General features: G+C 53.1%; 6 protein-coding genes across 6 annotated transcripts; 4 read left to right on the plus strand and 2 right to left on the minus strand.

The window, feature by feature from the left end:
* Nucleotides 1-43: 43 nt before the first annotated feature.
* Nucleotides 44-566, minus strand: BDZ83DRAFT_528824 (DNA-directed RNA polymerase III, subunit Rpc31; the record flags this gene model as incomplete). Its single annotated transcript, XM_060503312.1, has 2 exons — nt 44-382; nt 450-566. Coding segments are annotated over 2 exons (456 nt in total), but the record flags the coding sequence as incomplete, so codon positions are not given.
* Nucleotides 567-1,309: 743 nt separating this feature from the next.
* Nucleotides 1,310-2,503, plus strand: BDZ83DRAFT_580413 (uncharacterized protein; the record flags this gene model as incomplete). Its single annotated transcript, XM_060505349.1, has 2 exons — nt 1,310-1,460; nt 1,560-2,503. The coding sequence occupies 2 exons, from the start codon at nt 1,310-1,312 to the stop codon at nt 2,501-2,503; spliced, it is 1,095 nt and encodes a 364-aa protein (XP_060363739.1).
* Nucleotides 2,504-2,850: 347 nt separating this feature from the next.
* BDZ83DRAFT_753326 (Sec7 domain-containing protein) lies at nt 2,851-8,485 on the minus strand (the record flags this gene model as incomplete). Its single annotated transcript, XM_060514339.1, has 2 exons — nt 2,851-7,131; nt 7,187-8,485. 2 exons carry the CDS (start codon nt 8,483-8,485, stop codon nt 2,851-2,853), a joined length of 5,580 nt encoding a protein of 1,859 aa, XP_060363740.1.
* A 1,677-nt stretch (nt 8,486-10,162) lies between these two features.
* Nucleotides 10,163-12,029, plus strand: BDZ83DRAFT_386648 (dihydrolipoyllysine-residue acetyltransferase component-pyruvate dehydrogenase complex). Its single transcript, XM_060502748.1, has 2 exons — nt 10,163-10,638; nt 10,768-12,029. Exons 1-2 carry the CDS (start codon nt 10,405-10,407, stop codon nt 11,824-11,826), a joined length of 1,293 nt encoding a protein of 430 aa, XP_060363741.1. The 5' UTR covers nt 10,163-10,404; the 3' UTR covers nt 11,827-12,029.
* Nucleotides 12,030-13,124: 1,095 nt separating this feature from the next.
* BDZ83DRAFT_625789 (uncharacterized protein) lies at nt 13,125-16,665 on the plus strand. Its single transcript, XM_060508513.1, has 2 exons — nt 13,125-15,279; nt 15,332-16,665. Exons 1-2 carry the CDS (start codon nt 13,276-13,278, stop codon nt 16,421-16,423), a joined length of 3,096 nt encoding a protein of 1,031 aa, XP_060363742.1. The 5' UTR covers nt 13,125-13,275; the 3' UTR covers nt 16,424-16,665.
* A 655-nt stretch (nt 16,666-17,320) lies between these two features.
* On the plus strand, nt 17,321-20,778 carry BDZ83DRAFT_625793 (fungal-specific transcription factor domain-containing protein). Its single transcript, XM_060508514.1, has 3 exons — nt 17,321-18,424; nt 18,608-20,254; nt 20,315-20,778. Exons 1-3 carry the CDS (start codon nt 17,591-17,593, stop codon nt 20,378-20,380), a joined length of 2,547 nt encoding a protein of 848 aa, XP_060363743.1. The 5' UTR covers nt 17,321-17,590; the 3' UTR covers nt 20,381-20,778.
* The last annotated feature ends 852 nt before the right edge of the window (nt 20,779-21,630 follow it).

A 21,630-nucleotide genomic window follows, 5' to 3' on the forward strand; every position in this document is an offset into this window, starting at 1 on the left:
ACCTCTTCGCCTCCCCGCCCCTCCTCTTCTCCCCAGGCGCGACATCGTCCCCGTCAAGCGTCTCATGCAGCTCCAGCGGGAAAAACTCTTTACAAAACGGCCGTCCGCCGAAATCGGGGAGGGCGCGCTCCGGGCGTGTGAATTTCTGCGAGTAGGTCGGTACGGCGTTAAAAGGGTCGGCCGTGGCGCGGGTGCGCACGCCGTACTTGGCGTTGACTTGTTCCTGGCCGTAGAACTTGCGGGTGTTTGTCGGGTCCATGCCCCAGGTGCGCTTGCGGGTGTAGAGGGGTCCGTCCTGGAATTGGCGGCGGAAGAGGAGGAAGGCGTTGACGTTTGCCTGTTCGTGGTCTGTGACGGGTTTTGCTGTCGGAATTGCGTAGGCCTGGTGATTCAGCAGTTAGTGATACATCACACGGGATTGAGAAATACATCATGGAGTATGAACGTACGGGAAAGAGCTCTGAAGGTCGTGTGTCGGGTGCGTGTTCGCCGTTGTCCCATGATAGCTGGGGGCCTTGGCGACCCCCGCGCCCGCCGCGGCCACCTCCTCTGCCACCGCGCGACATTGTAGCTTGTCTCTATTGTATACGAAGACTCTTGTCTACGATTGAAGTTGTGAGGGCGGTTGTTGGGTCGGAAATGTGGAAGGAAAAGTATGCGTCACAGCGGGAATGTGTATGGTGTTTGGTGATAGTTGGAGTCAGCCTCTCTTTTTTCTGTCTCCGAGAAAAAAAAAACCCCCCAAGCTGCAGTTCGGTTTAGGACGGCGCTGCAGTGCATCGACAGCCTTGGATTTTTTCTAGCGGGGTCCCATCCCGCACCTGAGGTGTGGTGCCCTGCAGGGCGGTGGGTGACGCGCTGTGCCCCGCTTACCGGCGCTGTCAGGCACCGGTGTCACCCCGGCGCCGTCCGAATCTCGGCTCCGTCCCTAAGGTACTTCACTAAATACCTACTTGAGGCTTGATATTCCTGAGTGTTCCTCGGGATGTGCATATAACGACGTATGCAGTGTGAAGATATCAGCAATTACATTACATTCAATACTTACTAGACCATCATTCGTCACTTATGGCTTCCTGACAGGCACCTTAGGTCCACGCAACCCCCAGCAGCCTGTCACTCCCTCTTATCTTATCTTAGCGTCCGGGGACCCTTAAACCGAGCTTCCCTCTCCTTCCCCCGCCATCTCCAACACACGCAGTTCGTTCATCATCAACAGCTTCCCGAGCTTCACAACTCTGTCGCAAACACCACCACAGCTCTGCCACCAAAGAAAATCCACGACAACGGCAGCAACAACCACCTATCGATGACAGAACGCATAGTACCCAACATGTCCGCCAATTCCATCCCCATATCCGGCCTCGCCGAGCTCGAAAAGCACCTCGACGACCTCGTCGCCTCCCCAGACACACCACTCGAACCAAAGCTTCTCGACGATGTAGAGCTTCAACTCAACGGTCAGTCCACTTCCTCCCCCATCGCCTTCCCGTTTTTATATCCTCTGATGTTTGGTTCTACTGCTATTCAATCTCAAGATACTGACAACACATCAACAGAAACAAACACGCCCCCCCTCCTCCCACGCCTCCTCCCCCCTCTAACAACAATCCTCAAAACAACCCCCCACGACCCAAAACAAATCGTCTCCCTCACAATAAAACTCCTCGCCCCCGTCCCCTTCACCCAAACCCTCCAGCTCGCAGACGAATCCTCCCTCCTCGCAGCCCTCCGCTCCCCCTCCCCGCACGCGAACCTCCTCGCCCTCGCCATCCTCGCCAAAGCCTCCGCCTCCCCCTCCGACGCAGCAATCCTCTCCCTCATGCCCCGCGTAGTCGAGGAGCTCCTCCGCCGCTGGCTCTCCGCACCACAAGTCGAGGTCGGCGAGCGCGCGGGCCGCGTGTTGGGCGATTTACTCGACGTCGACTGCGAACTTCCGCCGCCGAGTCACCTCCCCAGCCTGACTGCGAGTGAAATCGTCAAGAGGCGAGCGCCGGGCCAGGGAAGAATGTGGCGCCGCATCTTCCACGATAAAGAACTCTTCGGCCTCGTCCTCTCCCTCGCCAAAGGCACCGATCCATCCCCCACACAAGAAGGCGAACAAGTCACACTCACAGAGCGTCAGCTCTCCATAGCACAAGGCCGCATCCTCCGCATCCTCCCGCGCCTCGCGGCCCTCAACATCGTCGAGGTAGGCATTTCGCAGTTCCCGGACCTGACTGGATCTTCGGAGACGGGGCTTCTGCAGCTCGCGGCGCTGCACATGGTGGACAAGAGCGATACGCTGATGCACCTGAACCTTATTGACTTCTTCGAGACGTTGCTGAGTGTTATGCGCGTGGTGGAGCACTCCCACCGGACGATGGGTATCTTGAAGGATCTGGTGAGGCAGGCGACGAAAGATGATAATCTGTTGAAGAATGCTCTTCGTAGTCTGCCTGATCGGACTGTGCCAGAGGAATCCGAGGCACTGAGGACATTCATCAGGGACGTACTAGCTTGAGGCACATGTCGCACACCTCGAGACTTAAGTAAGAAGCAAAATAGGCGTTTAAGGATCATGGAAAAAACGGGCATAATGACAAGCAAGCACGGAATCAAACAGCTTCTGTTAATAATAATTCGACTTTGGTCGATCACGAGCCCACCAGGATAAGGGGGGGACGGTGAGTAGAATATCTCAAATATGAACACGGAACTGCGAACAACACCGCCTCGACGATCCGAGCCGGGTCGAGTAATTTTACACGGAAAATGATCCCCTCCTACAGTTTATCCATTACGCCACCCATTTGCGTGCTCTCTGCCGTATTTTTGATGTTTCCTTCCAAACAAGTGCTCCGTGAGCATCTAGCGTCTCATTCTTGCAGAAGCATCACCCTCCGGCCCGTCGACTGTATTTTCCGTGGCGCTGCTGATGATGCTGTCCCTTCGATCCACCTCCACCTTGGTCATCCCCTCAATCCCGAGACCGACCTCGCCCACGCGTCTCAACACGAGCAAGAGCGCCGTTCTGAGGTCCGAAGTGAGGTCCTTGCCGAGGAGCTCCACAGCCATGACGTAAAACTCCTTGATGTGCTTCTGGAAGGCGTCCACGGGGAAGGCTGCGTAGCCCTCGAGGACATCAACCACCACGGGTCGCCAAGCGACAATGTTGCGGTGCTGGCTATCCTCCTCGAGCCCGACAAAGTCCTTGATGATGCTCTTGCAGAGAGGCACCAGCGCCTGCTCAATGGCATCGCGCGCCGCCGTGCGTTCGTGGCTGTCGTCTGCATACATGCGAAAGAGAATGGCGACGTACGTAGCGGCCGCGCCGCTCTCCTGCTTAAGCAGATTGGGTGCTTGCTTCATGAATCCCTCGCGCCACAGTCGCATGCGGAGCTCCTTGTCCGCGTTGAACTTTCTCGCAAAGAGATACGACCTCTTAAGCAGTGCCATCAGGCGAAGGAGCTCCGATGTCGGGATCTGGTTGTACACGGTGTCGTTGCTGAAGAGCTCGTTCACCGTCTCAATCATGAGAAGCTGCAGCACACATCTGGAGATGATTCTGTTGAAGTAACGACGACGGGCCGCTGTGACCACGACTGGCTGCTGCTGCAGGTTTGACGTTGGTTTAAACTCCTCTAGCGGGGGTTGAGATTGAGGCGCGACTGGAGCCGTCGGCGTCTTCAGGTCATCCTCGTTGATGCTTCCGAGGTTTGCATCACTTGAGTTGCTGTCAGAGTTCTCGCCGTTCTTTTCCGTTCCGTTGATCTTGAGGTTGTCCTCCTCCATTGATGCTTCGGTAGGGCTAAGGGGGCCTGAAAACTCCAATCCGTTCGGCGGCATATCGATGGATGCTGTTGAATTGATGGTGGTCGCGGAGAATAGCTGGTGAGCAGTTGTGCGTGCAAACAGCTCACAGAACGCCCCCACAATCTTGGCCCAGTGCTCTGTTGTGAACTTGGTGACGTTCTTCAGGATAAGCTGCTGCAAACAGTTGCTGCCGATTCTAGAGATGGTGTCGTTTTCTTGACAGATACAGAGGGCAAGTAGCTCCAAGAAGCGGTCCAGCATATACTCCAATGCGTCAAAGTAGTGCGTGAACAGTGTGATCATGTTCCGGAGTGCCTGAATCATGGTTGTGGAGAGCCAGACAGACAGCTCCTCGTGGTTGAGTGCATTATTGAGATCCGGTCGCGACCGCAGCACCATGAAAATGGGGTAAAGCTGCTGCCGCCAGAGGATATCCCAAAAGTCTGGTGGGAACTCACCACCGTACTTGAGGAGGGCCTCGAAGAAATACTCGAGCGCGTTCGATCGCACCTCCAGGTCCTCGCCCGTCATCAGCACGTCGTGGAAGGCAAACAAAACCGGGAACCAGTATCCTTCCTCCACTGACGTACGGTTCTGTGATCTCTGCAGTGTGTCCGCTGCTGATGCTGTGTGTTCCCCAGCGGCGTTTTGTCCCTTTTGAGACAGCGGGCACTCTGGTGTCTTGAGCATACGGGGGATGATTGACTTCAAGCTCTCAAGCGCCTGCAGACTCTTCTTCTGGAACTTCATGTTCTTGGAGAACTCGGTCAAGCAGACAATCAAGTCGGTGAAAGCACCTTGTGAGATGACGACGCCGAACTTGGTCTTGTAGACCTGTGTTACGTTCTCATACGCAAGGTTCACAATGCTCTCGTTTGTCTCGCGGGCAGCTACCGTGAAGACACCAAACATTGTCCTCCATCCAGAGCGGATGTTGTCGCCTCTGGCTTGGATCATTTGGATCAAGCAACGCAATACCATGTCCTTGACGGCAATATTTTGTGAGTTTGCCAAAACGTGTTCAAAGGGCTTGAGGAAGTCTTTTTGGAACTTGAAACCAGCCAACTCCTCAAGCTCCATAAACCGCATTGACAGTTGTCGAAGCGAGTCCAAGGCAAAGAAGACAATGGTGATGTTGTTGTGGCATCCCACTCGGTTGAAATGGTCTCCAAACACGTCCCAAATGTTGCTCCATTCGAAACGCACACGCGTCATGTTGTAGTAGGCAATCTCAACAATCTTCTGCAGGCTGTACGTTCGCGGCGAGTCGTTGGAACCAGACACCTTGATCTCATCCCAACTGACTTCTGTCAAAGCCTTTGCGAAGTGGACGATAGCCTCTCCGTTGAGGTTGCCCGTGTTGGTGAATATCCTGTCGACTGCCTTGATCACCTCGTCGGATCGACTCTCCAGAGCAATTTCGCTGGAGAAGCCCTGTGGACCGGTGCCAGACCTTGGGCGGCCGCCTCGCCTCTTGGACTGCGTGGAGGATCTAGAGTCGCTGGTGTTCTCCCGCTGCGGAGGCATGAAACGCGCCTTGGACACATCAGGGACAACGCTCTCGTCCACGCCGCCTGTGATGAGCTGTAAGCGATCAAGTTGACTGATGCACATGAGGACGTCCTTCCATGATGACCTCAAAACGTTGCCTTCGGTCTGTCCGAGCTCAAGGATGACCTTGAGGGCCTCGACATTCTTGGTCATCATCTCCTGCGGGTTATTCAGGTTGGTGGTGTTCTTGAGAGCGGAAACAAAGGCCTCTCGGGGCGTTGAGAGATCGAAAACGCATGCAATCTTTGTTGCAAGCTTCATTCCCTCAAGGCATAGCTTATTGATCTCAAGATTATGCGTCTTCTGCATCTGACTGGACAAAGCCGAGAAGTACGACATCCATGTGACGTCGAACATGGGACCAATATGTTGAAATGAAGTAGCGGGAATGAACCTGACACCAGACCGCTGGGCGTTTCGTCTCTGGTTCTTGTATAGAGTCTTGAAGAGCTGCTCTGACCGTAACGCAATCTCTTCTGACTGTTGTAGATAGGCTTCTCGTTGAAGGTCTCGGCCCATGTTCGACAGGGCTTGGCCCAGTCCGGCAGCAATTCCAGTCGATGGCGGTGGGACAGTGCCAGCCGCAGCCGCTGCCTCACGTTCACTCTTGAGAACAATCTCGTTGCTCGCAATCTCGTCATAGATGGCCAGCAGGTACTCATCCGGTAAGTCAGCATTGTCGTTAATGCCGCGGTTGTTCTTGATGAATTCCTCCTTGCTCATGCGCTTGGCGATTTTGCTGCTGTGCAAATCGGTGTTGAGCATGATGACAGAGTAGGCAAGAACGTAGGCCGTGTCAGCATTGGCAAATGCGTTCGGGTTGCCCATCACATAGCGCTCGGCAAACTTCAACATGTAACGATCGATCTTTTGCGCCTCTCCGGGGAGTCGGAAAGACTGGAGGAATGTCCGCAGCGCATCGACAAATCTCTTCTTGGTAAAATCCATGGCATCGACGAAAGCGTGCATGGTCTCGATGTTTTTGGGGTCGCCTTCTCCAAGGTACTCGCCAATTTGTGCCTTGTCCAGGCGCTCCTCGGTAAGCAAAAATTTGGCGATATCTTGTGGGCTATCGCTCGGAATGAAGCCGTTTTCGATCAGGAGCTTGATGCCCCTCTTGGGTTTGAAGTTGAACTGCTTGATGGCGTTGTTCATGGCCGTCTTCCTCGCCTTCGCCTTCTCAAGCGACGCCGGATCGTCCTCCATGACGGGGGTTGAGGGCGCAGGGGTCTCGAAGCGAGACTGATTATCGTACATGCTCGGATCGATTGAAGGACGTACATCTTCGGAAGTTCTCGTTTCGCCATCTGGCCTCACCCCATTGGTGTCTTGCCGCACAGCGGCGGACCAGTCCACCATTGACCTCAAGGAATCCACCAAGGCGTCCAGAGCCACCCGCTTCATGACATATTCCTTGGGAATCTCATTCTCTGGTTCGGTGTGGGGCGTGATTTGTGCGACGGAAAGGGGTGGTGGTAGGATGGCTCTTAGCTGCCATTCCCCTGCTGACGTGCTCTTTGCGCTTCGTTCCTCGTATTGCTGTTCTTGAACGGGCGTTACCGGAACTGACGCTGTTGAAAACTTGGACAAATCCTCAATAATGGTCTGGAAAATGTTGTCGACGCTGCGCTCGCAGTCGTAGTTGAGATATGTCTCCACCAGGGCCTTTGAATCCGCGCAAAACCTGTTCAAGATGTTGACGACGTACACCTTTTGAGAGATGGGAGCTGTCCGCCGTGCCAATAAGGCGAGATAGATTTCGTTGAGGAATACTGCGATTTCCAGCTTGGAAGCATGTCAGCACGACGGCAAGAAGCACAGATAGAATCTGAGCACCAACCTTGAAGGACTCTCTCATATACTTGAGCATCAACCAAAAAATCTCGCAGCAGACATCAAAAACGCGGTCGACGGAGCTGGCACCGTTGCGCGTTATGCTAAGACACAAATAGAACTTGACTGCTTGAAGAAAGGTCGTGGGCTCGTTGCTCTTGGAGTTCGTAATGGTACATAGAGGAGAAGTGAAGACGGCAATGTTATTGTTGAGGAGGGTGTGAATAAGGTGAAGCGAGATGAGCTTCGAGCGCATGGGCTGGCCGCGAAAGTCGTAGAGCTGGTCGGGCGGCAGCACTTTGGTGGAAAGGTTGCAAAAGGACCGGAAGACTAGGTAGGCGTCCTTGATGTACACCTCGTCTTCGGCGTCCAGGGCTTCGGGGCTGTCCTCAAGGGACGACTCGGGGGTGGACTGCTCGGATACGGATCGGGCTGCTTTCCTTCCGGGCTTGATCTCTGTCACCATGGTCGGGCCGTCGCCCAAGTGTGAATCGTCGAAGCTCTTGCGGTGCTCCAAATCCTTGAGTGTGAGCTTCCCATTGCCATTCTCCTCGCTCTCGACCGGGGTCTTTTCGGTTTCGGAAATAGGGGCTGTGGTAGAATCTTCCTCTTCCTCCCCGTTTGCGTCTTCTTCTTTTTCTTCTGCGATGGTGGTGCCATTGATGGAATCGCCCTGCTCAAAGGTGACATTGCTCGAGCTGTGTTTCAACTTTTCGAGGTTCACTCGGGCCTCCTTCATGTGCAATCTTGTCTTTACGCGCTCGAAGACGGTGCCAACCATTTGCGTGAGCGTTCCCTGCGCCATTTGCTGGTTCGCAGTGCTCCTCGACAGGAGGAAAACATTATAGACTTGGCGGACGGCCTTGAGCAGACCGGCGCCGTGGACAACAATCTTGTCGTTCAAGACAGCGGCCAAGAGCGACTTGACAATCTGGAGCTGGACCTCGACACCGGTGGTCTCGCCCTGGAAGCAATCGCAAATGGTATCGATGGCTCGCTCGATGAGGGGCGCTCTGTCGGCGGGAGCATCTTGCTGGCCGTCTGCTGTGGTCGGCAAGCTGAAGTAGGAGTATGATATGAGCTTTCCGATGCAATCGAGGGCGCCGGTGACTAGTTGGACATTTCCGGTGCGCGTTGCCAGCTGCAATGGGGCAAAGACTATTTCGGGGTCCGGGAAATTCGGATCGCTCTCCTTGATGGCAGTGAGGGTCTTTTGGAGGGATTCGGTGAGCTGCTTGTTCCTCTGGGCCTCTTTGGAAGCGGCAATGGCCTCCAGAGAGGAGACGAGGAATTTGAGGGAGCTCATGGGGGAGCACTGGAGACACCAAGTGCCATTCGCGAGTCGAGGGACGGTTCGTGATCAGGAGAGGTTTTCGAGAGATAGTCGAGACGCCGATCTAGAAGTCTTGCTGTAGCAAAGGTAATGGCAAGGTATGTAGGTAAGCTGGGCTGGGCATCGAGGGGCGCATGCGCATATGCAGGGCGACGTGGAGAGGACGGCAACGCAAGGGGTGGGCCCCAGGTTGATGTCTATTAGTTTGGTGGTGTATCCGGCGTCTTCGGAGACGGCAACATCGATGCTCGGGGGTGATGGCAGAAGAGGATTGTGCTAGTGTGGTTGGTCGTAGTGCTGACCGTGGTGGTGATGGCGTTGATGGAGACAGGTTCCGAGTTTGGTGATGGAGTCGCCCCAGCTTCTCAAGAAATGCAATACGAAGCAACACCGCTATGCTGTACAGTATCCGTAGTCTGTCAGTCCTCGCGAATTGGACAGCACAGGTAATACTGTAATAGGCCGCAGGATGGAAATGGCAATGACGGTCCAAATTTCTTTGACTGGAGGGACCCCTGGCTCTGTCCCACGCTTAGCTTGGGGAATGGGACCTGCACTTGGAGCTACCTACCTGATTTTCATGTGGTGGTCTTGATGGTTTGCACTGTGAGCCTTTGGTGTAGAGCTGTTCGTAACGTGAGGAAACTCTGGAGCTTCGTTCGAACACTGTGTAATGTGTGAATGGCGGCACTGTAATCCGAGTTGGCCCTGGTCGATTTAATGTAGCTGCTGCATGGAGCGTTCTTTTTTTCCCAGGAGGACTCCAGCAGCGCAGAAAGACGACGGGATCATCTGGTTTACGTGGCGGACTCAGCAAGGCGTGCGCCAGGGAGCGGCCACCTCTTCATGTTTAATTGCCTTATGTCAGCAATTGGAGATATGGCACGGACCATCGGTAGACCAGGCAGAAGTGGGGCTTTGAAGCTGAGGTAAGCAAAGTGCATCCGTGTTCTTTTCCATGAACTTGTCTCTTTTTTTTTCCTTTTCCAATTGTCGCGTCTCTTATCCGAGCCTTATCTGAAGTGCTATTACTCTGAACCTCAGTGTCACGTGTAGCTGCGCTTACCTGCGGCCAGTGACCCAATGAATGGAGCACAATCACTGTAGACCCGCACTGCTCTCAACATTGTCTGTTCTCATTGGACACACGGCCTCTGTTGCAGCATGGAAGTACTCCGTAAGGTCCCTTGTTTTCCCGGGCTATTTCCACTCCACCATCTCAAGTCCGAAAAGTTCCTCAGGCGTCTCGGTCTTAATCAAGGCCGCCCAGCGAGCAAAGCGATCGCGGACCCTGTTGGCCCTGGCCCATTGGCGTTAAGCACCGGCCACAATTATCGGCGAAACTTTCAGGGCGCTGTTGTCCACTGTCACGACTGTGCCCAGGCCTCGCCCAGTGCTCTTCAGTGAGCCAACGTGCGCCAAACGGCCGTCCCTCCCTGCGGCGTATTTTGTAGGGACGCGCTAGCTCCCATTTCGGCCTAGCGCCCCAAGCTCCATCCAGCGACGGAGCTCAACGCAAAAAACTCCAGCCCCAAGGAAAGATTCCCGTCCGACAATCTCGAGCATCAACCTCGCCGTCCCAGAATAATCCCGCGTCGTCTTTCTTCCTCTTCCTCTCCCCCCTCTCTCTTCGTCTCGTGCAATCCCGTCATTCAATTGCCCGCAGGCTTCAATTGTTCGACGTCGACGGTCCTTTCTTCCTCTGAAAAAGGATCATCTTCCTGAATCGTCGCCTCCCCCGAGCCCGGTCCGCCGTCCAACTATCGCCAAATTTCTCCCTGCTTTCGCGCCGCCCGCGAGAGCTAATTATTCACCATGATCTCCTCAGTCCTGAGACGGACTGTTCGTCAGAACACTCTCCTCCGCACCAACCTCTCTTCCCAGATCCTGAGATGTTACGCCTCTTACCCCCGCACACCATCATCAAGATGCCCGCTCTGTCGCCCACCATGACGGCGGGAAATATCGGATCTTGGCAGAAGAAGGCCGGTGACAGCATCGCCCCCGGTGATGTCCTGGTTGAGATCGAGACCGACAAGGCCCAGATGGACTTTGAGTTCCAGGAGGAGGGTGTTATCGCCAAGCTCCTGAAGGAGTCCGGTGAGAAGGACATCCCCGTCGGTAACGTACGTCCATCCCGATACCCAAATCCCCAATTCCCCTCGTCGAGTCCGGCTGGGCGCATTTCGCCATCATGCCCATCATCATCATCAACACCATCATGATGTACGCGCAAACTGACACTCCCTTCACAGCCCATTGCCGTCCTCGTCGAGGAGGGCACTGATGTCAGCGCCTTCGAGGGTTTCTCCGCCGCCGACGCCGGTGGTGAGTCTAAGCCTGCCCCCAAGGAGGAGCCCAAGAAGGAGTCCGAGTCCAAGCCTGCCCCTACCCCCGAGCCCGAGAACTCCTCCGACGACTTCAACAAGCCCGCCGGCAAGCTCGAGAACGCTCTCGAGCGTGAGCCCAACGCCTCCTTCACCGCCGTTCGCCTCGCCAAGGAGAAGGGCATCAACATTCGCGACGTCAAGGGTTCCGGCAAGGGTGGTAAGATCACCGAGGAGGATGTCAAGAAGGCTGTCTCTTCCCCCGTCGTCGCCGCTCCCGGCGCTTCCTACGAGGACGTCCCCATCAGCGGCATGCGCAAGACCATTGCCTCCCGCCTCGTCGAGTCCACCCAGACCAACCCCCACTTCTTCGTCTCCTCCAGCATCTCCGTCAGCAAGCTCCTCAAGCTTCGCCAGGCCCTCAACGCCTCCTCTGACGGCAAGTACAAGCTGTCAGTCAACGACTTCCTCATCAAGGCCATCGGTGTCGCCTCCAAGAAGGTTCCCCAGGCCAACTCCAGCTGGCTCGGCGATGTCATCCGCCAGCACAACACCGTCGACGTCTCCGTCGCCGTTTCCACCCCTACTGGCCTCATCACCCCCATTGTCACCGGTGTCGAGGCCCGCGGTCTCGAGGGTATCTCCTCTGAGGTCAAGAAGCTCGCCAAGCTCGCCCGCGATGGCAAGCTCAAGCCTGAGCAGTACCAGGGCGGCTCCATCTCCATCTCCAACATGGGCATGAACGACGCCGTCGACAGCTTCACCGCCATCATCAACCCCCCTCAGTCCACCATTCTCGCCATCGGTACCACCAAGAAGGTCGCTGTCCCCGCTCTGTCCGAGGACGGCACCACCGGCGTCGAGTTCGATGACCAAATCACCATCACCGGCAGCTTCGACCACAAGGTCGTTGACGGTGCCGTTGGTGCCGAGTTCCTCAAGGAGCTCAAGAAGGTTCTCGAGAACCCCCTCGAGCTCCTTTTGTAAGCAAAATCTGCTGTCGTTGTTGTTGACGTTGCGTTGCGCGTGCGGAGGCAAAAAAGAGGCATGACGTGAAAGTTTCGAAGAGGCGTATCCGGCGTGAGAGAATTATAGACAATCCAGGCCGATGGATATGACCTGTGGCTTTTTTGCCAAAGGGAGGAAGCGGAGGGCAGTGAAAGACGGGCCGAAAGCATACACCATCTGCTCGGCGGCGAACGAGGAACGAACCCCCTACCACAACCTACTTCCCGTGTACAATGATCTCCTGAACTAATGCTGCATCTCGGGTGCGGAAGAGGTTTCTGTCTTGTACATTTGGTCTCCTATTCCCATTTTCCCTAGAAATCCAAGCAGTTACCGTTGAAAGCTAAAGCCATCCTGGCAACTTCCGCCCTTATCCGTGCCGTGAATGTGCATCTCAATGGCAAATGGATGGGTTAAGAGATTAAGCTTCCAGAGTCCAGCATGGCAATTGTCTGAAGCGTTGTCCCGCATGCATCAAGTCTCGAGTAAAACAGTTCTCATTCAGAGTGTCCTCATACATGTGTTGTCGACATTAGCAAAACATCCCAATGATGTAGCATATTAGAGAAGAATATGCCTGTGCAAGACATGATCCCCAGGGAGGCATCGATCTACCGCCGGAAGAGCACCTCGGAAATGCAGAGGCGTTGCCTTCCGGGTGTGGGCAGAAAGGCCTGACATTCTGAGCGTGGTTTGATGGTATACATATCACATATGGTCCACCAAGCTATCTCCAATTTCCTTCGAACACTCCCAAAGCCCTTTTGAGTTTTGCTGCGTCGCACAGCTCACAGCGAAATCCTCTCCCCAAACCAGTAAGATGGGACATGACAGCTGACAAAGGGGCATCTCAAACAATTGACGCAAGCGTTCGTACATCACCAAATCAGCAAGCGAAAATACCCTGAGGTATGCCGTTGCGCTCAAGCTCTCCTCCGGGGCTGGCAGGCGGAGACTCTGGCAAGCCTGTATCAAAGTACTTCAAAGGGCTTTTACTATCATCAGAAGCCTCAAAGTGGGATTGATTGGCTTAAACGGCACTTAAGTACCTATGCAGATTGCCCGACTTCAAGGCGGGGGCGGTCTAGCCATACTTAAATGACATGGTGGCGTATGCAAGTTCTGGACAAGGCAGATTCATGTGCGAAACCAACGCATAGTGATGAATGAGCGGTCTCTCTTTCAAGTTAAAGCCTAAAGTCAGGCGCACTATCCGCCTGTCGCCTGATGTGTTGCTGTGGCTGAACACAACTACACTATGGTAGTAAATAGAAACCCCCTCCCCGGACACTTCTCACTCATTCAAGCGTCTCTGGGTTCTCCTCAACACGCCATGTCAGACGTTACCTTTGTCACTTGAATTCTCTTTTCTCATTCCCTACCGAAAGAGACTAATAATTTGACAATCTCGATTTGATGACTTGAAACATGGCAAACATTGGCAACTTCCAAACCTCTCTGGTTTCAGTCAGAAATGAAATCTCGCCTGCTCTCGTCAACGTCAATCTGGATATCTCGCTCTTCCGCGGCAATCCTGCAGTCGAATTCCAGCGAGTGGGCTCGGCTCTAACAGCATGGAGGAGAAAAGAGGCAGAAGACGGCATCCTGCATAAAACCGCCTGTCGTCTTGGCTTCCTCTTTAATGACATTTTGCCCGATACTCCTGAGCTACTAAAGGCTATTGGCATCCGTGCGTCAGATATACTCGACAGTCCGAACATCAACCCCCAAGGCACAACCCAGGATGGCCCCTTCAAAGACTTCATTGGTGCTGATGGAACATGCATTTGGGCTGCCGCGACCTCTACACCCGCGTCTATTGGGGCGTACCTGCTAGCATGCATCCTGGCCCGCGTTTGGGACGCCAAGACAGCAACGTCCATCTGGGTTGAATTGATTCATGACCGCAAGGCTCAAGTTCAAGCTCTCATTGACGCCCGTAGACCGGTCAACCCTTATACTGAGGCCGCCAATTACCAGGACATTACCCGAGATGACCTCGCCAAATGGGACGCAAGCGCAAGAGCCTGGCTCCGGAGGGCTGACCGCTCCATGGACCTGAAGCATAATCAGTTTACCCTCATCATGAACAATGTGAACACCCCATTCATTGATACTGGAACGATGTATGAGAAAGTTACAAGGGCCTGGATCCGTACATTGGAGACCATGGAGAGACTCCTAAACAACAAGCCACAACAAGCAGATGACAAGCTCGTCTTATTTGCCATATCATCGTGGCATCTGTATCCGAATCTTCTGGTCTTCCAGAAGGAAACGACTAACGTTGTGTTCGGAGACAAGCTCTTCCACGACTCGGCAGTGCTTAGCTTAGGCCTAGAGTACCGTATGGACCAGAAAGGGAACTTCAAGACGTGGTCCCTAGCTCTGTCACATCTTCGATACTATGGAAATCCGGTCAGCGTCAGAAGCGAAGAGTCTCTTGATCAGCGTATTACCAGCAAACAAGTATGGCTCGTGGCTATGGGGACTACGCTACGCCAGTGGCAAGTCAGCCTATCAAACGTCGACGACTCCATTGCCTGGTTCGAGAAACTAGGGAAAGTCATACAAGAGACCGCGCAACGCAACTCTGTTGAAATCTCCTGGCTACGTAGAATGTGCGATGCAGTCTTGTCGTTTTCAACAAGTTCAGACTCAGAGCAAAAGATGACAACGGCGCTAGTCAAATTCGGGCACCGGCGTGCGCTGCATTTCCTGGGAAGCCAAGGAGCCGTGCGAAATCCGTACTTTGGGCTTGCGGATCCCGGGATGTTTAGAGGCAAAGACAAACACAAGACAATCGAAGTCGGTTTTCAGTGTCTCAGGAAGTTGGCAGCTCGCGCAAAACTGCGACCAGACCAGACCGTCTTGAGTTACACGGATCGGACTCTGGATGGGATCTATACGGAATGGGCAACACTAACACCTCAGGATGCGTCAGTCACTGGTGTTTCCTATCGCTCCCACATTGAGAGGGCCGGAACTCCAGTCAAACGGAACGCTAGGTGGATTTCCTTCAGACCAGACAAGAGAGCTAGTGGTTTGGAAAAAAGCGACCGCACATCTCGGCGAGCAAGAGAAATATCTCTTGCTGGAGATGCATGCAAAGTTGTCTTGAATACTTCGGACGTTCCGCAATACCACAATCAAAATCAGCATCAGCACAGCACAAGCTTAAAGACTCCAAAGGACTGGACTTGGGAAAACCCACCACCACTCTTCAATGAGCCCGGCATGGTGTTGGACATGATTTCTTTCAGTTTCAGTGACATTCTTGGTCTCGAGTTCGATATTCTTGTTGCTAGAGGGCAACGTACTACTCGTGGACTAGATATCGCAGACATGTACCTACAGACAAGCCTACTGTGTCTTGACAATAGTCCAGATCCTGATACCGTCATGCGCAAGCTTCTGTCCAGCAATGTCAAGGTAAGCAAACCCCCTGATGTCGGTCTAATATCGCTCACCTAACAAATCGCATGAAACAAAGGGACAAACCAAACACGGTGCCCAGACCGTTGCGGAACTCCAGCCTCCATCGAATACTTCAACCGCGTCGGAAAGCTCGCAAAACTCGCTTCGAAGTGCCCCTCTAGAATGGCTTGTGTCTCTACGTGCACTGGAGATAGCCTCGGCTCTTTACGACAACATGCCAACAGCTACCATCTCGTTGAGAATTGTGGAACAAAAGCTTCACAAGGCCCGCTGGCTTCCAGAGTCTCTCAGGAGCGAACATGTAGGAAGTGCCAACAACGTGTTATCAACATCCACTGAAGAATATTGTCGAAATATGTCTCGTGAGAATTCACTAGCTTGCATCGCGATGTTCGAGTCTGGGATCTTCAATATCAGCACCGATGAAACGAGGGACGTCATCGCCATGAGCTGCGAAGACTCCATTTTCGTCGCCGGGATTCTTCTTAGCGACCCGAGATCATCATCACTTGGTAACTTGGGAATGAACTTCCGACACCTCGTAGGAAACGTAGGCAAGCCAGGCATGGTTCTAATGATTGCGCCACGAGATCCCATGATCCGTGCTCGTAAGTACAACACGAGCATGATTCAACACCAGATTTACGATGGGAAAAGCCGAGATAGCTTCCAAGGGACTTCGCTTCATCTATCATTCACGGATTGGAAATTGCCTCTTGGGTCAGTGGATGGCCGTGGGCAAACTGGACAGATCGACAACGAGGTCGTCCTGATAGAGTCAGTCATCGCTGTTCAACAGGATGGTCAATGGGTTGCCGACATCGATGTCCTGCAGATTGAAAGGGCGGGTCTGACTACTGTCGACGATTTCGAGTGTATCTGTGATCGCGGTGACTTACCCGAAGTCGACATTGTTACGCTAGACTCTTGGGAAGAGCTTCTAGACCCCCCAGCGTCACCGGCCATCATGAGAGCAAACAAGAACTGGGCGGCAAGACTCGCCGCCGCGTCAATCCTGACTCAACAGGGCCACAATCATTGTTTGGCTGTCCTTGGGGACGATTCTATTTGTTGGAGATGCTTGAATGAGGCATACACAGACCCTGAACCTCATTTCCCAAACTTCATCATTCACTAGCGAAGGGCCTAGTCCTCATCCCCTAGAATAAGTAGGGAGTCGGCTGTGAAATGAATAAAATATCATTAATTAGCCTGAGATGCTTCATGTACATACTTATAGTACCTGTCATTACCACCAAAACGGTTCTCATTGACTCCTAACAAAGAGTATGTTCTTAAATAGGACCCAGAGAGAAAGAAACTCTATATGCATGTGTTCAAACTTTCTTCCATCATCCTTTCAGAAGTCTGTCCTAGCAGGAGTCTTCAAAAGGCTGATATAGAGCTCACGCTGGACGTTCTTGGCCTCTTCAACAACGAGCCGGACTGAAAGCGAGGTAGCTGAGAGCGGCTCATCGGCACGCGGAATTTCGAATACTTACGGCATTTTGGAGCATGAAGGCTTGCCGAAAATGCAACACCAGCACTTGCATTGTGATCTCACAGGAACCAGTAGAAAGATACTTGAAGCGTCAAGTCCACGATTATTGCGTGTGGCAAGTTGCATTTGAGGGAGGTAAGCAACAAAATGAGGGCGGTAACACATGGAAGATGTCAGCAAGGCACATGAACAAGGGCGATGCAAAATGCGAGACAGTGAGAAATGGATGGCCTTGCTGCCGTTGTAGAGAACTAGATACCATTCACCAGAAGGATTGCCTACATGGGTCATGAATCCGACCGTTACCAACAGAGGCCTCTGGATCTCAATGTTTCCCGGTACTACGCGTCAGGGGTATTCAAGTCCGAAAGGATGCGATTCGGCAAATTCGAACGCAGCTCGGTGATTTCATGAATCGAGGTTTCGACCAATTAAACTGCTAGAAACCTCGGTGTATGGCGGGCTGAACAGACCATAACCGCAAATATTCCGACGACATGGCGGGGATAAGCTCCGTCTTACTCCCTTCGCCATCAAACTCATCGTCCTCCTCCCCCTTCACAACTCACAGTTATCTGATCATCTGATAAGATCTTTTAGAAAATCTTCCAGTCGCATTCTTAATCCGTTTGTTCCCGGCCCAGGCAACAGCTTTGAATAAACTGGGCCTGATCTGCTGGGGTGAGATTCGGACTCAGTTCAAAAAGCCGAGCATCCCACCAAGCTCGCCCAGCCCACGTCCCACGATCGCATCCTCCCCCCATTTCCCAATTTTCCCACCAGAAACTTGTGGTACTCCCCAAAATGGATTCTTTGAGAAGCTCAGATCAGTCCTCGGCGCCGAAGAAGCGGCGTAGGCCTGCCCTGGCATGCGAACAATGCCGCCGTCGGAAAGTCCGCTGCGATAGGAACCTCCCCTGCAGCACCTGCATCCGATCCAAACACGCCCTCTGCACATACACCTCGCAGACAAAGCCGGCGACTAGGAACAGTCCCAAACACGGGGATGAAGGCACCGAGGGCTCTCTTCACACGGCTCTCCGCCTGCCGGACTCTATTCTTCCCACGCCCTCGTCGCTGCGGGCGAGACACCCGGTGACTTCCTCTTCCGCCGTTAGTACAGATACCACTCTACCCACTCGAAAACGGCTAGAGAACTTCAAAGACCCCGTTCACGGTTCGACTAAGGCTAGTGAGTCGGGTCTCGGGTTTCCAGAACCGATCATCCCTACTTCTCGGCCCCTGTCAGAAGCATCTCCTGCCACACATGACCCAAGGACACTCGACGGAAACCCTCTCTTCGACCCTACTGACCCCGGTGAACATGGCGGCCTCTCAGACTTTGGGATCTGGCGGCCCGTAAACCCTATGCGGCCTCCGGCCTCCGTAAGTGTGAGAGCGGAGACGGCGTCGACTCCTGGAAGCTGCCCCGGTTCCTCGTCGACGGTGAACTCTCTGGTTGATCGGGTGAAGCAACTTGAGCAGCAGTTGTCGGATCTCACTGTGAAGTACGGTGCTAGGCAAGAGGATATATCTCAACCTGCGCCTGGCCTTCGAGAGGGGTTGAGGTATAGCCGTGGCTGCGTTAGCAAGACTCGTTACTTTGGGCAAAGTCATTGGATGAATGCGGCTGACATGGTCAGTACTCATCTTTCCATTTCAAGTCTTATGATACCAGTCATTGTTCGTTGTTCCCTATGGGTCAACTGTCTCTAATGGCTCATCTGTCCTTTATTGTTCTACTATCATCCAGTTGTGTCACTAGACACACTCCTTTTCACAGACTATCAGCGTAGTAGGAGACACTTACACTTACTACAGTTATACCGTCTCGTCAACTTTGCAAGGAAGTTTGAGAACCGTCGATCATCTCAACTCTACGTTGATTTAGAAAGATGCAAAAAGCTAGGCCGCATCATCAAAGCCCGCCGGACCCCCTCATTCAGCACACTCTCAACTGGCAAGAGCATGCCCTCACGAGAGTTAGCAGATGTTCTCCTCGAAAATTATTTGCGTACTTTTGAGTGCATCCACCGCATCATCCACGTCCCAACCTTCAAAGCAGATCACGAAAAATACTGGCTGAACCCCTCTGAGGCAAGCGACTCCTTCATCATCACCATGCAGCTGTGCATGGGCATCGGCGCCACAATGCACGACGAACGCTTTACTCTCAGAAACCTGGCCATCCAGTGGTTCTGGGAAGCCATGTTCTGGCTCATTGCCCCCTGCGAAAAATCCAAGATGACTATTCCCGGGCTGCAGATCCGATGCTTGATGCACCATCTTCGTCACACGGCCAATATCGGCTGTGATCTCACCTGGATCGGCGCTGGTGCTCTCCTCAGAACGGCCATGTACATGGGACTGCATCGCGACCCCAAATCAATCATCAAAATGTCTCCATACCGCGCTGAAATTCGTCGGAGGCTATGGGTCACCATCTTAGAGATGACTCTGCAGACGAGCGTCGACTCTGGAGGGCCGCCTCTCATCTCATTAGACGACTTCGACACTGAATTACCGGCAAACCTGGATGACGAGCAACTCGTCGAAGATGGCGAGTCCGCCTTCCCCGTGCCCAGGGATCCGGGTACACACACACAAATGACGGTTCCCCTAGCATTGTTCGGAACATTCGCAGCTCGTCTTGCTGTAGCAAAGCGCGTTAATGAATTCCGCTCAGACACAGTGTACGAAGAGACTCTTCGGCATAGCAATGAACTAAGCGGAGTGCTCCAAAAGATGATGCAGCAGCTCAAGGCGTACTCGGCCGTCACCTCTTTCCAGCTGCGGTACGTTCAATCCCTAACGTACCGGCTCTTCTTCGCCCTGCACCACCCGATCGCTCCGCTGGCGCTGCGGAATCCTGTTTACTACTTCTCTCGTAAGATGGTCGTCGACACGGCCTTGCGGCTGTGTGAGGTCGCCTTTCTGGCCCCTGACAAGTCTGGCACTGGCGCCACGATGAAGCCTGCGACCCCGTCCGAGGTGGATTTCCATCGGTTGACGATTAATGGTGCCGGGTTTTACCGATCTGTTCCCTTCCAGGGCGTCATGACACTAGGGTTGGAGCTCATCAACATCAAGGAGGAGGAAGTGAGGAATGGGCACTCCATATTCTATAGCGGCTCTGAAGATCAGCTGCGCGGTATTCTCGACGCTGTGTACAACTGGTCGCGGAATCGAATTCGATCCGGAGAGACGAACATTAAGGGCCACGCGCTGAGTGTACTTCTCATTGCTCATATTCGTGGCTTGGAGCAGGGCGTCAGTGACGAAAAGATTGAGGAATTCTTCGAGGAGGCGTGCAAGGAGCGGGTTAAGGAGTGTCATGATTTACTCAAGGAGTTGGCTGGAGGCGATGTGACTGAGGAAGGAGTCAGCATGCCCGATGTCCACGATTTGGATATGGACTTTGATGCCGGCGTTGACATGCTCGGGGATTGGGATTGGGGCACATCTTTGGTAAATCATCTTGTCTAAAAGCCCCAAACTGGTTTGATCCACCTTCTAACTTGATTCCAGGACAATAATGGGTTCGGATTCAGTTCCATCATGAACTTCAACGCTATGCCTGAGATGTTCTTATAATGCACCCCTCCGTCCATTGGAAACACTGCCTGTGAATCCAGAACACAAACATCTGTAGTGGTGTTCTCTCAAAAGTCAGTCTACTATTCTGTAACATTGCGTCTTCATGCGACGAACCGAGTGGCGAAAATCAATTCTCTCACCTCAGTCCTAGACCGCGTGCTTGATTAGACTGCAAGCCAGATACGAAAATTATTTGCTAGGAATCTCTCCTCTTCGTTGAAAAATATGGCCGCAAATAAGATGGAAGCTCGGCAGTTGTTAGTTCTAGATGTAAATGTTTGTTTGTACACATTTATTTACGGCCAAATGGGTACCAGGATGTCCCATACAACCTAGTCCATTAGTCGCATTTCTGAGAGAAGCCTTGGCTATATGAATGGCTCCTTGCTCCCCGTCTCAGCTCTCTTTTCCGCATCTTGATCAAGCTTTCTACTGCGGTATTCACTCCAGGGAATTTGAAGTATGCTTGCCACAACATGAATCCACGACAGTATCACGTCGTCATGGACCCATGGCGCCCCGTCACTGACGTTCGCTGGTCTTTCCCCTTTCACTCAATTCACTCATGCGAGATTATCCTCATTAGCCACGTGTCATCACTTCCTCACACTGACAAATGTCGGCTATGGCCTACGCATTAGCGTGCCTTACTTTAGGTGGCCTTGCCGAGGCTGGGAGCTTGTGATACTTACCAGTAACAACTCACCTCAGTCGACGCAAGGCACAGTAATTACCTTGATAGATTCGTCTGCGCACACCTTAGACAGTTGAATTGACGAAAATCTAGGCAGATAGACGGCATTGCTTTCCAGTGCTGCTTTGGATCTCGACGCATCTGGTGCTCTGAAAGGCTCGGGTCCCCTGCACATTATACTTTAATCGTCACTCGAAAGAAGCTGAAGGTTTCGTCAAATCTTCACCCCTTCTCGAAGAGGTCCACGGGCCCAAGATGGGAACTAAATCTCTTCTCCCTCTTGTGATCACGTCGGGCTCTCCGACCCTGGTTTGATCACGCCTTGTAAGACGCACGTCTTTGGCCGAGTCAACCTTTCCATCAGTAGTCCGAAGTTTGTGAGTATTACACTACCTTGATTACGTCCTCCTGATACGACGCATGCGTCATCATATCCATCGTGTCTCGAGTAGAACTAATTTCTGTGGCATTGAGAAGTAAGCTCACGTCGAGAACAGGGATATTACCCGGCCGATGGAATGTATCTCAATTGGCTTTCACAAGTCCACAGTTT

Source organism: Colletotrichum acutatum, assembly GCF_030867785.1.
Source record: "Colletotrichum acutatum strain CBS 112980 chromosome Unknown BDZ83scaffold_62, whole genome shotgun sequence".
NCBI classification, from domain to species: Eukaryota; Fungi; Ascomycota; class Sordariomycetes; order Glomerellales; family Glomerellaceae; genus Colletotrichum; species Colletotrichum acutatum.

Bases quoted from the DNA above. Each gene is read 5' to 3' on its own strand.
- BDZ83DRAFT_386648 (XM_060502748.1), top strand. From the start codon at position 10,405: ATGTTACGCCTCTTACCCCCGCACACCATCATCAAGATGCCCGCTCTG. The intron at 10,639-10,767 runs GTACGTCCATCC...CTCCCTTCACAG, and splicing joins AGGACATCCCCGTCGGTAAC to CCCATTGCCGTCCTCGTCGA.
- BDZ83DRAFT_625789 (XM_060508513.1), top strand. From the start codon at position 13,276: ATGGCAAACATTGGCAACTTCCAAACCTCTCTGGTTTCAGTCAGAAAT. The intron at 15,280-15,331 runs GTAAGCAAACCC...AACAAATCGCAT, and splicing joins TTCTGTCCAGCAATGTCAAG to GAAACAAAGGGACAAACCAA.
- BDZ83DRAFT_625793 (XM_060508514.1), top strand. From the start codon at position 17,591: ATGGATTCTTTGAGAAGCTCAGATCAGTCCTCGGCGCCGAAGAAGCGG. The intron at 18,425-18,607 runs GTCAGTACTCAT...CACTTACTACAG, and splicing joins GGATGAATGCGGCTGACATG to TTATACCGTCTCGTCAACTT. The intron at 20,255-20,314 runs GTAAATCATCTT...ACTTGATTCCAG, and splicing joins GGGATTGGGGCACATCTTTG to GACAATAATGGGTTCGGATT.